This window comes from Lottia gigantea (genome assembly GCF_000327385.1).
Source record: "Lottia gigantea unplaced genomic scaffold LOTGIsca_70, whole genome shotgun sequence".
NCBI lineage: Eukaryota > Metazoa > Mollusca > Gastropoda > Lottiidae > Lottia > Lottia gigantea.
The window spans coordinates 1,135,500-1,149,945 of record NW_008710371.1 but is presented as its reverse complement, the minus strand read 5'-3'; the positions used below and the strand labels follow the sequence as shown (position 1 = coordinate 1,149,945).

Genomic DNA, 14,446 nt, shown 5'->3' with positions numbered 1-14,446 from the left:
GAACTCAAATTTCGCTATTTTTGAATTTTCGTTGACAATTTCTTGGAGATTTTGGGATTTAGTTTTGGAAACCATATTTCCTTGGAATTGGGACACAGTTCAGCTACTTCGAGGCACGATTCCACGCAGAATTTGGCAACGACACACCTGTGGAAAAATATAAACAAAACTTTCCATTGTTTTGAATTTGAGTGCATTAACTTTTTTGGAGAAATTCTCTCAAATTTTAACATTTTCTGTATGAAATGCTGCAATCTTTTCTGAGTTTTCTGTGAATTTGGAAAAGCCAAAATGGCTCGGGGTTCATTTAGTGCTGCCATATTGTTTATCACTGCAAATGTCGTCTGCTATGAATTTTGCGCTGCCAACACTGCATTTTACGCTGACAACGGCTTACAGCAGACTGTCATCGTCAACAAAATGAAGGGACGCCAACGGAAGGGTGTTCAACAAGAAATTTTAACCCTCTTGGGTCTGCATCACCGGCCAAAACCGAAGGATCACCATGGTGAGGAGGACTCGGCGCCAAAGTTCATGATAGACTTGTACAAGACATTGGAAGAGGAAGAAACGCTTCCCATGGAAGAAAATGATGAAAAATTTCATAACCATTTGAAAAGTAAATTGAACGATAGTCTCGGTCTGGATTTGACCAAAGTAGATGGCTCAGATGTGATTATGAGTTTTGTGAATCACGGTAAGTAGACTTTAGTCTTTAGAGTGTCCACAATAAAATAAGATAGTAGAATTGTCTTTAGACTTGATCAAATGTGATATTTTCATGGAGACAACCTACAGGTTTTACGTCCTACTTTTCTGCATCATATGGGCTATTGAAGACCGACAACACCATGCAGTGTACAATGAGGTCAATTTTACCAGGACAGCGGCTTTAGCCTGCTCTTTTTCCATTTCCAACTGTAGAGGGATCTGTAACATGCACAGTCTGTAGCACACAGGGCCTCGGTTTATTGTCTCATCCGAACGACTAGACACTTTTTCCGTGTCAGACCCTCTTACCTGCATCACTGACAGGGGAAACCAGGTTGAAAAATCTGAAGGTATTATTAGCCTGCTCTTTTTCGATTTCCAACTGTAGAGGGATCTTTAACGTGCACAGTCTGTAGCACACAGGGCCTCGGTTTATTGTCTCATCCAAACGGCTAGACACTTTTTCCATGTCAGCCCCTCTTACCTACATCACTGACAGGGGGAAACCGGGTTGAAAAATCTGAAGGTATTATCTCGACCTATGCCGGGATTGAACCGTGGACCTTCAGGTTAGTGAGCAAGTGTCTAGCTCACCGAGCCACCACGGCTCCCTATGTTTCTTGTTGTTGACGAGAAATGTCTTAAAAGGAACATCTGTTGTGTTCACTGAAGTGAAAACTTACGTCATTATAGTTGAATTTGTTGACAAACAGGTTGAATAAAATTTTAAGTTTAAAGGAACAGTTTGAATTCTTTAAAGAGATTGTAAAGAGGTTTTCTAAATTTTTTTATGTGCATCAATTTGCACCATTCCAATTTTCAATCAGACGTCTAGGTTCCTGCAATTCCACTAAAACTAAGTGTTTGATGACGTCACTAAACGCTTATGTGATAAAGCATATTTTGCAATTAGTGACGTCATCAAACACTTAGTTTTAGTGGAATTGCAGGAACCACAGACATCTGATTGAAAATTAGAATGGTGTAAATTGATGCTATCATTGTCCCTGATACACATAAAAAATTTAGAAAACCTCTTTACAATCCTTTTAACACCATTATTTTTGTTTGCAGCTAGTAAAGTGTCCTATCTCCGGCATGAAAAAGACAAGACATTCTTCTTTGACTTCAGCGAAGTCTCCCCGGAGGAAGGTGTGACCGGTGCAGAGCTACGCCTACATAAAGACTCAGTGACCAATGATGGAACTGGACAGATGACCATTGAAGTATTTATGATACAACAAGGAGTCGATATTGAGTAAGTAACATTTTGATCAATCTTTTAAGGATAACAACTTAGGTTCTCAAGGATCCTGTCTACCAGCTGGTCCTTACCAAACCTCTTGGTATCCATCTTGGTTTGAGGATTAGCCTAACTTTGCCTTAATTTGAGCCTTCAAATCCATGTGTGTCCAGAATGATCAACACTTGACAATTAAACAACATTGTCATTTCTTGAGACACTGTGATATATAGAAAAGACATCTACAGAAATAGAAAGAGAAATTCCTAGTTTGAGATCTTTTTAAAGGAATTATGTGATTTTCATACATTTCTAGTACTTCTGAAGACTATTTACATATATTCAAGACCAAAATCAACCTCCAAAAAATGGCGAAACTGTCCCTTTAATGCCCTTATAAGAAAATTTCCCTCATTGCACAATGTAAGATTTTGTTCCATTTCAGAGATAAGACATTGAATTCTGAAGTGAATGTAACCATTGCTAATAGTTTTACTGGTTGGTTTGGTTTAAATGTAACCAGAGCTGCTGAAAGGTGGACCAACTTCCCAGAGTCTAACCTAGGTCTCTACATGAAGATTTGGGATCAAAATGGTAAAGTTTTATTAACCCCTTGCCAGTGGGGGTGGGGGGAGGGGGGTCATTCACTACCCCAGAAAAATGGTTTGTACCCCAATTGCACCCCACATCAATTTCGAACAATCTTTTCAAAAATGTCGTTTTTATACTTTCTTGCCCAAAAAAATGTGTCAGAATTCACCAAAATCAATACATTTTTCAAAAACGCCTTTCAGGCGCTCCATGAGAGACTTGTGCCTCTGCGATTCCAAAGACCTACCGCACCGAAAATAATTAACTACCTTTAGTACCACATTATGTTTGACAATGACTTGAAGTAAAACTCTTTTATTATCAGGAAAAAGTGTGGAACCAAAACATGTTGGCATGGTAACCAGAAAAGGTCCAACAGACAAACAACCTTTCATGGTGGGGTACTTCAGTATGGCACACAACATTCACTCCAGAAGAACACGCTCAACCCGAAGTTACCAAACGGTTTCAGACACCAGCGACAATGAAATGGCGTATGCTTATTCCGATGAACCCTATAACCCTTACAGTAATTGTATGTACACAAATTTTTTTGTCCTCTGCTAAGCACCTGGGTCAACTCATTGATTCATTTTTTGAACTTCTCTTAGGACAGTACAGTTCTTTTGCAATAGTGATGTCCTATGCTGGTCATATTTTGTGATTAGTGACGTCTTCAAACACTTAGTTTTAGTGGAATTGCAGGAACCACAGACGTCTGATTGAAAATTGGAATGGTGTAAATTGATGCTATCAGTGTCCCTGATACACATGAACAATTTAGAAAACCACTTCACAATCCCTTTAATACTTGCCTCCCACAGTACCCCTTTAACCAAGATATTATTTTCATTTTCAGCATATTTAAGATTTAAAAATCTGCCTTGTAAGAGACATTCACTCTACGTTAGTTTTCGAGATCTAGGATGGCAGGTGAGTGCTTCAGAATATTCTCATCTCTCCTGTTCAAAGAGTGACTTTAAAGGGATAGAACTTATGTGATAAAGCATATTTTGAATTAGTGATGTCATCAAACACTTAGTTTTAGTGGAATTGCAGGAACCACAGACGTCTGATTGAAAATTGAAATTGTGTAAATTGATGATATCAGTGTCCCTGATACACATACAAAGAAAACAACTCGACCCTTTTGAGAAAAAGAGAGTTCTGATTTTAATGATACTTATGTTTTTTTTCAGGATTGGATTATTGCCCCTGATGGTTACTCAGCCTTCTATTGCCATGGCGAATGTTCCTTTCCCTTGGCAGCCAACATGAACGCCACGAACCATGCCATTGTGCAGACTCTGGTACATCTGATGGATCCAGTCCTAGTCCCCAAACCCTGCTGTGCCCCAACTAAACTCAACGCCATCTCAGTTCTGTACTTTGATGCCAATTCCAATGTAGTTCTGAAGAAATACAAGAGCATGATAGTCAAGTCTTGTGGCTGCCATTAATGTCATGATGGCATCGCAGGCTAAGTGCGGTACCTATAAGCTTCATAGATAGTGCTGGAATACTGTTGGTGCCTTATGTTTAAAGAAGTCTCTGCATCCAAAAAATGTTTTTGTATCAAAAGCCAAAGACTTCTATTTACAAATTTGTTCTTTTTTATTTTCTAATATTTTAATCCATTGTAATCTAACATGTTTTCTACCACAGTCTTGTTCCAATGATGTTATTTTTAAACAATCAAAGCATGTCATGTAGAACCCGTTTCCTGATATCGATGATGAAGTGTGGGATAGTGAAACTTATAGTGAACAATATGACAGCCTCTTTGGCTCTTCTATCCCACTATTCATTATTGTACAAGAAACAGCTTCTACATGACTGGTTTGATTGGTTTATAATAACATCGAAAGAACAAGACTGGGGAAGAAATCCTGTTAGATTACAAATGAGATGAAAAATATTAGTAAATAAAAAAGAACGTACTTGTGATTTAATTTTAGATCTTGCTTTTACTAGCTAAGCATTCCAGTATATGAAAAAAATGGACGACAAAGTTCATAGGGATCAAATAAAATAAGCTTTAAAAAAGTTATAGTCTTAAAAATATTTCTTTCCAAGCCGATAGAGCTCAATTTCAGCTCTCTGTATCACTTTTCAAATTGAAATTCTGATGCCTGGTTCATATACAAATTCGAAAAGCGTTATCATATTCACTGTTACATGTATTGCCCTTTGTAATAACGCAAAAGCAACTGAAATTGAGCTCTGTCAGCTGGTAAATTAGATATTTATATAACTACACAGATAGCTGAAATTGAGCTCTATCAGCTGGTAAAGTAAATAATTAGATGATTATACAGATAGCTGAAATTGAGCTCTATCAGCTGGTAAAGTAAATAATTAGATGATTATACAGATAGCTGAAATGCAGCTCTATCAGCTGGTAAAGTAAATATTTAGATGACTATACAGACAGCTGGAATGGAGCTCTATCAGCTGGTAAAGTAAATAATTAGATGATTATACAGATAGCTGAAATGGAGCTCTATCAGCTGGTAAAGTAAATATTTAGATGATTATACAGATAGCTGAAATTGAGCTCTATCAGCTGGTAAAGTAAATATTTAGATGACTATACAGATAACTGGAATGGAGCTCTATCAGCTGGTAAAGTAAATAATTAGATGATTATACAGATAGCTGAAATGGAGCTCTATCAGCTGGTAAAGTAAATATTTAGATGACTATACAGACAGCTGGAATGGAGCTCTATCAGCTGGTAAAGTAAATAATTAGATGATTATACAGATAGCTGAAATGGAGCTCTATCAGCTGGTAAAGTAAATATTTAGATGATTATACAGATAGCTGAAATTGAGTTCTATCAGCTGGTAAAGTAAATATTTAGATGACTATACAGATAGCTGAAATGGAGCTCTATCAGCTGGTAAAGTAAATAATTAGATGATTATACAGATAGCTGAAATTGAGCTCTATCAGCTGGTAAAGTAAATAATTAGATGATTATACAGATAGCTGAAATTGAGCTCTATCAGCTGGTAAAGTAAATATTAAGATGACTATACAGATAGCTGAAATTGAGCTCTATCAGCTGGTAAAGTAAATATTTAGACGACTATACAGATAGCTGAAATTGAGCTCTATCAGCTGGTAAAGTAAATATTTAGACAACTATAAAGATAGCTGAAATTGAGCTCTATCAGCTGGTATAGTAAATATCTAGACAACTATACAGATAGCTGAAATTGAGCTCTATCAGATGGTATAGTAAATATTTAGAAGACTATACAGATAGCTGAAATGGAGTTCTATCAGCTGGTAAAGTAAATATTTAGATGACTATACAGATAGCTGAAATGGAGTTCTATCAGCTGGTAAAATAAATATTTAGATGACTATACAGACAGCTGAAATTGAGCTCTATCAGCTGGTAAAATAACTATTTAGATGACTATACAGATAGCTGAAATTGAGCTCTATCAGCTGGTAAAATCATATTTTGATGTATAAACCTTTAAGATTTCTACAGGATGGTTGTGTTCATTATTTTGTATTTATGTATATTTTTGTATTTGTATATTTCCTAGCAAAATACAATTAGTGCAATTAGAATATATATATATGTACTCACGGGCTTGAATCAAAACAAACAAAAATAAATGGCAAATGAGCAAAGAATCAAAAAAGAAAAATTTAATTTGAATTTTTTTTTAGAACTTAAGAAATTAAAAAATTTTGAATCACATTTTGAATTTTTTTTTAGAGAATTTGAAATAATTTTATGTATTTTTCTGTAATTTTGAATCTCAAAAAATTGGCATTATTCATTTTTTTAGTAAATTCTGAAATGGAATTTCGTTTTTTTGAAGTGTTTCTTCAAATATTTTTGGGGGTTTTCACGAAATTTGAAAGTTAAAGAATATGAAAGCAAATAATCAAAATGAAAATATGAACTGGAATTTCATGTATTAAATTGGAATTTTCTAAATGAGCAAAAAATCAAAAATGAAAATTAAATTGTAAATGAAAAAAAAAAAAAAAAACTAGACAATGTAAAAAAATTACAATTTTTTTTTCATATAAATTGCAAATATATATTGTTTTTATTTTATTATATTATTTAGATTTTTATATTAAAAAATTCATTTAATGGAGTAAACTCCCATTTTTGAGCCCTGGTTTTTCAAAAATGCCTACCCCTATTTCCCATGCATATTATAAAGAAAGTATTTAAAACAGAGGCCTCTGGGTGCTACAGGTTGTGTTTGTTAAAGATCTCTCCACAGTTGGAAATAAATAAATGAGAAGGTTTATCTCGCTGTCCGGGCAAAATTTCCCTCATTGCACACTGCATGGTACAACCTTGTGCCTCTCTGGATTCGACACATGTTTTGAGTCCACATGTCTAAAGAAACTTAGTTGACAAACCTAATCACACAATCTGTTAGGTGTTCTGATAGACCAAGCAATGGTTCCCAGGCCATACTGCAAGTAAAATGATATAAAGTTGGGAAGCCCAATCACACATTACCATTAGGTGTTCGATATACTGAGCAAGCCCGCCGCAATAAAAATGATATAAAGTTGAGAAGCGCAATCACAGAGTATCATAAGGTGTTCCGCAGTGGCTCAACTACCATACGAACTGGTTGAACCTAGACCACGGACCGCCAGCCCTAAGGGGGCTCCACCCTAGAAATATCATTAACTACAGAATGAAAGTCTTTAAATCTTCCATTACGGGCATTAAATTGACTTACAGAGGGGTCTCAGAATGCAGGTGATCATACATTAAAAAAAATTCCCGGGGGGTGAAGGGGGTGGGGAGGCCCTAACCCACTTAAGTCCATTGGTCATCATCTAGTTTAACAACAGGTGTTTCGATGGACGAAGCACGGCGATAATAAAAATCTGAATCAAATGTTATCATTAATATTATTGGGGCTAGGCTTTTTATCACTCGCTATCTACACGTATCTTGACAATGGATGGAGCTCACATGACATCAGTGTAAGTAGGCCTAATGGACGAACAACACAAAAACAACAAACAGGTAAATAAAACCGTTTGTTTACATGTAAACACATTTGTTTACTGTTGTTGTTGACGTGATATTAACAGCATCGGGCTAGAATTATCCATGATATAGATCTATGCGGTGGATATTCTTATAAATTCATATGAATTCATGCAAATTAATAATCCATATTTATATTGACGTGAATGAGATACGGTTCGTTCGTTAACATTACTAATTAAAAATTATAGATTTTGTTTACAATCCTCTTGAACTGAAACTTACTTTGTTTACATTATTTGGATGGATTTGTTGACATTTCGAATTATACTTAGTTATGTTTACATTACTTGTGACAGGATAGATTGTTTACATTACTTGTGACAGGATAGATTGTTTACATTTCTTGTGACAAGATCGATTGTTTACATTTCTTGTGTCAAGATATTGTTTACATTTCTTGTGACCAGATAGATTGTTTACATTTCTCGTGACAGGATAGATTGTTTACATTTCTGTTACAGGATAGATTGTTTACATTTCTTGTGACCAGATAGATTGTTTACATGCCTTGTGACAAGATAGATCGTTTACATTGCTTGTGACGTCTGTGGTTACTGCAATTCCACTGAAACTAAGTGTTTGATGACATCAAGATATGCTTGTATAAGTGATGTCTTAGTTTTAGTGGAGTTGCAGGAACCACGGGCGTCTGATTGAAAATTGGAATGGTGCAAATTGATGCTATCAGTGTCCCTGATACACATAAATTTTTTAGAAAACCTCTTTACTGTCACTTTAAAGACTCTTTAAGTTTTTGTCTTTAAAGGAAGAACCTCCACAGTTCAGCTCCAAGTTAGGCCTGGTCTGCTCCTGTTTAGGATGTGTCGTGGGTACCGGAAACATCTGGAGATTCCCTAGGATTGTAGCCAACAATAGTGGCGTGGCTGGTAAGTAAAATGAACTTATCCGAGCATGTTACGCTAGTAATACCATTGCAGTGAGTACCAGGTCCAGCTGGTAGCCAGGGTCACCAAAAAACCCAACCTTGAAATATCTATGACAAGAGGTTTGGTCAAGGGCCAACTGGTAGAAAGGATCCTCGAGAAATTAAGCTATTACCTTATGAAATTAATGCCAAGAGGTTTGGTCAAGGACCAGCTGGTAGAAAGGATCCTCGAGAAATTCAGCTGTTACCTTGCAATATCAATGCCAAGAGGTTTGGTCAAGGACCAGCTGGTAGGAAGGATCCCCGAGAACCCAAGTTTTTATCATTGGAAGATGAATATCAAGAGGTTTGTCAAAAGACCAGGTGATAGAAGCCTCGGGAACCTAAGTTGTGATTAATACCAAGAGGTTTGGTCAAGGACCAGCTGATAGACAAGATCCTTGTGAACCTAACTATCAGCCTTGTAAATTCAATGCCAAGTTGTTATCCTTATCCCATCAACGCCAGGTTGTAATCCGTATCCCATCAATGCCAAGTGATAAATGCCAATAGGTTTAGTCAACGCTTCATCGCTTCACTATCTCTTTCCGTTTTGTTATTACAGGTGGGCTTGCATTCTTGTTGGTATGGTTCCTCTTCTTGTTGATTTGGTCCATACCGATGTTGCTGATCGAGTACGGAAGCGGTCGGTATACAGGAGTAGCCGTAGTCGGATCATTTAAGCATTTCATTGGTCGCAAGGCAGCTTGGTGTGGTGCCTGGATTTCTATGGTCACGTTCTTCATAGCGTAAGTTCATTGTAAAATGTAGGTATGTTTCAACCATCGCTTTGCATATGAGAGGATTTTCCCCGACCTGCTACTTTTCCTGGGCCTCCATACCCTAGAGATTGTCTACCGGGCTGTGACTCTATGCTGTTCTTGTTGCAGATCCTACTATGCCGTGGTTCTTGGTTGGTGTTTTTACTATGCTGTGTATTGTATGGCCAATGAACTTCCAGAGAACGCTGTGGACAGTCGAAAGATCTTTAAGGATTATGCGGAGGTGAGCATCGTCTTATCAAAGATTTTTGTTCTGGTGGTCTACAATTTGACTGAGGATGATAAGGGGTGGTCGGTCGGTGCCTAGGGAGCTATTCCATTGTCCTAGAAGATGACAATCCAACTCTCTACCAAACTCCGTATCCAATTGCCCTGGAAGATTACAGTCCAACTCGTTACAGTCCAACTGCCACTATGTTTTGTAGGATAGCGCCTGGCCAGTGCTCACTCATGGTATAGCAGTCTTGATAGCTGGGGCTTCTATTTTGGGCGGAGTGAAGACCATCGAGAAGGTCAACTTGATGCTGGTGCCGATACTGTTGCTGATTGTGGTGTTCACGTTCGTGTGGTCACTGACCAGAGAATACGCTTCTGAAGGATTGACATACTTATTTTCACCGGATTGGGGTGAGTTTTTGAACCTTGTTTATGTCGACATCGCGACCACTTATCATTAAAAAATGGTACAGTGGTTAACTTTATCCAAATAGCTTTGTATGAGACGATGAATTGAAACCACTTGGAAGCGACCCTTGTTCATACGCGAAGTGTTGCCCTTACTTATATATAATTTACGAGTTTCGTTCGTGTGTGCTCGCATTTACAAAACAAAATGTATGTAGAAGCGAGTTGATTGGTCGATTTGAAAATCACATGACATCATGGATCATCTACAAAAGTAAAACACGGGAGAAATATCCAGCATTTCAGTGCTTTGCTTGGTATTCATGATAATTGTGGCACTGTTTTGTCTTTTCCAGAGTCTTTAGGCAAACCTCGACTATGGGTGGATGCTTTAAGTCAGAATGCCTTTGATACGGGAGCTGGAGCCGGGCTGATGGTCCCCTATGCCTCTTACATGACCTGGAGAAATGGCATAGTGAAATATGGGACTCTCATTCCCTCCACGAATAATCTCATCAGGTAAGTCCTATTGTTCTTCACCTACTTCAAGGATGTTCCGGAACGTGTTCTGTCAAATGTTCCACTGTGTGTTCATGCACGAGTTCTGTCAAATGTTCCGGAACGTTTTCTGTCAAATGTTCTATTTTGTTCAGGAGCGTGTTCTGTCAAATGTTCCACTATGTGTTCATGAGCGTGTTCTGTCAAATGTTCCACTTTGTGTTTAGGAGAATGTTCTGTCAAATGTTCCACTTTGTGTTTAGGAGCGTGTTCTGTCAAATGTTCTATTATTTATTCATACGCATGTTCTGTCAAATGTTCCACTTCGTGTTCAGAAACGTGTTCTGTCAAATTTTCCACTTTGTGTTCTGGATCTAAAGGTTCCATCAAATTAGCGGCGTACATTCTGTCAAATTTGCCAATGTTCCGGAATATATTCAGGCAAGTGTCATCGTACTTGGGCTAGTCCTTGGCTATAATTGTTACTGTTAATGATTCGGATTAAAATTTCAGTTTGATTTCGGGTATGATGATCTTCTCAACAGTTTTCTCCAGTCTTATCCTAACTCGTCCTGAACTTAGCAAATCAGAGATCATTGATATCGTCAAAGACAGTGGCCCAGGCAGCACTGGACTGACATTTATATGGTACGTATAACCTCTATAACATCTTACCTTGAACGCCTATTGAAACTTGCATGGTGTTTTCAAGCACTTAGTTTTAGTCGAATTGCAGGAACCACAGACGTCTGATTGAAAATTGGAATGGTGCAAATTGATGCTATCAGTGTCCCTGATACACATTAAAATTTTATCATATTGCTCTATTGCAGGATACCAGTTTTATTCTCTTCTATTGGTGTATTTGGAAGAGTCATCTGCGTTCTGTTCTTCACGTGTTTGTCATTTGCTGGTGTCACATCCTTAATCGCCAACATCGAACTGGTGGCTCATACACTGTGTGACTTTGGTGGTAAGTCCATACCAGTTGGATTTTGTTCCATAGCTAATAATGTATATTAGGAATTAGTGTACCAAAATTCTAAAAAATGCACACTCCGTCTCCATTACAGTTCCTAGAAAAGTTGCTGCATCATTGACCACGTTGGTGATCTTTCTGGTTGGTCTTCTTTCCTCATTGAATATAGACATTCTTACCAATCAGGCAAGTTCCTTCTGTTTCCCATCCCAACACCTTTTTGCTACCATGCGACCCTCGGCAGGCTGATATACTGTGCCAAGCAGTCCATTGTATTCTCTACCAGCTGGTCCTTGGTCTTGGTAATGATCTTTCCCAGATTTTCTGTACCCATTTGTAGCTTGGTTGACTGGAATCATGAGGATTCTTTCTACCAGCTGATCCTTGACCAAACCTCTTGGTAATGATCTTTCCTGGATTATCTGTACCCATTTACAGCTGGGTTGACTGGAATCATGAGGATCATTTCTACCAGCTGGCCCTTGACCAAACCTCTTGGTATTGATCTTTCCTGGATTATCTGAACCCATTTCACCCCTGGCCCTTTTCCCTGTAGTAGAGCCACTGTTCATTTGAAGCACAACCTCCGTCATTCCATGTCCTTCCATTTTCAGGATTTTGTATGGGGGTTCGCCCTGGTAGTGAACGGGCTGATGCTACAGGCTATGGTGATCTTTTATGGAGTAAACAGATTTAGAGAGGAGGTCTTTAATGATTTTAGCTTGGACGACTGGCACCTACCACGATTATGGGGTTACATAGTGAAGTAAGTAACCCACGTGTCACTACAGTATATGCTATTGTTAAGCATCTTGGGTGTACCTTCACTTGGTGAAATCTTTCTTGGTGTGACTTCACAAACGCTCACAATGTGATATGTGACTTCACGAACATTGACCATGTGACTTCATTTATCTTGATTGTATGCCTTCGCGTATGTTTTCCATGTGACTTCCCGAAAGCAAAACAATTACCCATGCTTTTATGAATACTAACTATGTGACTTCACAAAACCTTTCGTGTGACTTCACCACCGGTGGTCTAATTTATACATGTCTCTGTTGAATATTTTTGGTGCTGAAATTCCTGTTTTTGGTTTTGTCTTTAGATTCCTGGCACCGCTTGAGGGTGTGGCCTTGATTATTTGGTGGGCTGTAGATTTAATATCCACAGAAACACAGCCAGGGGAATCATGGTATGAGTACGGTAGAGAAACTTTCATGACCACAATTACTCAGGTACGACTGCAGCAAGATTGTTCTTGAAAGGGATACGTGCGCTAGTTCAGGAAAATTTCCATCATTGCTCACCGTATGGCGTTACCGGTCTTCATTAGCCCAGTAGACATATTGACGTAAACCTTTCAACGCTGTCTTGAGTTGAAATTTCCCCCATTGAACAATGATCGGTGTTGATCGAATTACTGTAAATAATTCCATTTCATTTCATTTCATTTCCATTTCTATGGAATCTGAATTTGGAAAAATTGTAGGCAGAAAACGCTGTCTCCGAGTTGCAATTTCCACCATTGTACACTTCATGTTTCCTCAATTGTGTACTGCACCCCTTTGATTTTCATTTGGTTTCGTTATATTTTCAGTGGCTTGTTCTAATGTTGATTTTGATTCTAATTAATGTGGCTGTGGAACGATTTTGGTACCCACGGGATCGACCATCTTCGGATGAGTTCGAGCGTGTTTATGATCACAGCACCATGGACAATCTGTCCGATACGAAATCGGAATATGGCTCCGTGAACGAGAAACCGACAAAGCCGGTGATGGATCTGTATTTATGACGAACGTACATTATTAGTCGCAAGCGTCTGCAGTATGTCGGATGGTAATAAAAGCCAAATGACCGCGCAAACGCCCCAACCGGAAGTTGAAGTGTGGTAAACCGGAAATTGGTATTTTTACTTTACATTGATCATATTTTTTTTTTCCAATTCAATTATTTCAGTCTTTAATATGGAAATTTAGGTAAGATTCGTAAAAGACTTTCGCCCATGAATGAGTTCAATCCATACTTTTGGATCGACCATTTCCAACGCAAGCCAAAAAAACAAATAGCCCACTGTCGCCGACTTGATTGTTCGGAGGGACAAGTAATATATCCAGAGGGGTAATGGTGTTTGTTGTTTAATTGCAGTAAAAAAAATTGTTGTTGTCACAATTCTGTTAGGGGAGACAATCCATTTTTTCGGGGAGAGGGAGAGGAGAGCTCCCCACAGCTACGGGACTTCCCCGCGTCAGTCATTGACTCAGCTTCTCTACGTCATTCTGTACAGCGAACCCATTCCTATTGGCTGGTCGTTCGATCATATTATTTCGCATTGACAAACCATAAGAAATTGTTGTGGAATCTTTCGGATTACCAATTTCTCTGACGTCATTTGTCAATCATGTCCTAAATGCACGTGTTGACCTAGTTTCACTTTCCAGTACTGTGTGTATTCAGAGATCATGTTAATAACGCTATATTTTGTGTAAAAATGTGTCATTTGACTTTCAAATAAGTGAAATGTGTCATTTAAATGTGTTTTAAACTTTATGCCCGTCTGAGAGACATACTAATTATAATGCATGAGTTTGGATTTTCCCTCGGAATGATTCAAGGTGAGTAAACATTACGCTCGATTATTGTTTCTGGGCGTGTTCGAATCCATATTCTTTGGGACACTAGAACCTAAGGTGTGTTCGATTATGAACATCCTAGAACGTTTCTGAACATAACAAAGTACATGTATGTTCAAAACTCGTGAATTATGCTGTTACGTGCGTGCACGTCACTTCCGGCGAAATGAAGATGTGACAAGAACGACGTTCTTGCGTTCGATCGTACTGTTCGAACCGTTGTTCTTCATTTATTTGCTATTCCTAATTGCAAAGAACTTACATGCGAATGTAAACATAACAAGTTACATACACGTCAAGAAAGAAAATAATCCAAAAGATTGTAAAAAGTTTTTCTAAATTTGCTATGTGTATCAGGGACACTGAAAGCATCAATTTACACCATTCCAATTTTCAAT

General features: G+C 38.0%; 2 protein-coding genes across 2 annotated transcripts; both read left to right on the top strand.

Moving 5' to 3' along the window:
* Nucleotides 1-89: 89 nt before the first annotated feature.
* Nucleotides 90-4,002, top strand: LOTGIDRAFT_195882 (hypothetical protein; the record flags this gene model as incomplete). Its single annotated transcript, XM_009065792.1, has 6 exons — nucleotides 90-701; nucleotides 1,790-1,969; nucleotides 2,400-2,548; nucleotides 2,871-3,080; nucleotides 3,405-3,478; nucleotides 3,745-4,002. Coding segments are annotated over exons 1-6 (1,281 nt in total), but the record flags the coding sequence as incomplete, so codon positions are not given.
* Nucleotides 4,003-7,496: 3,494 nt separating this feature from the next.
* On the top strand, nucleotides 7,497-13,946 carry LOTGIDRAFT_235832 (hypothetical protein). Its single transcript, XM_009065791.1, has 13 exons — nucleotides 7,497-7,577; nucleotides 8,371-8,491; nucleotides 9,095-9,278; nucleotides 9,420-9,534; nucleotides 9,737-9,938; nucleotides 10,292-10,454; nucleotides 10,947-11,081; nucleotides 11,267-11,406; nucleotides 11,507-11,598; nucleotides 12,027-12,178; nucleotides 12,521-12,650; nucleotides 13,013-13,614; nucleotides 13,649-13,946. The coding sequence occupies exons 1-12, from the start codon at nucleotides 7,548-7,550 to the stop codon at nucleotides 13,208-13,210; spliced, it is 1,662 nt and encodes a 553-aa protein (XP_009064039.1). The 5' UTR covers nucleotides 7,497-7,547; the 3' UTR covers nucleotides 13,211-13,614; nucleotides 13,649-13,946.
* The last annotated feature ends 500 nt before the right edge of the window (nucleotides 13,947-14,446 follow it).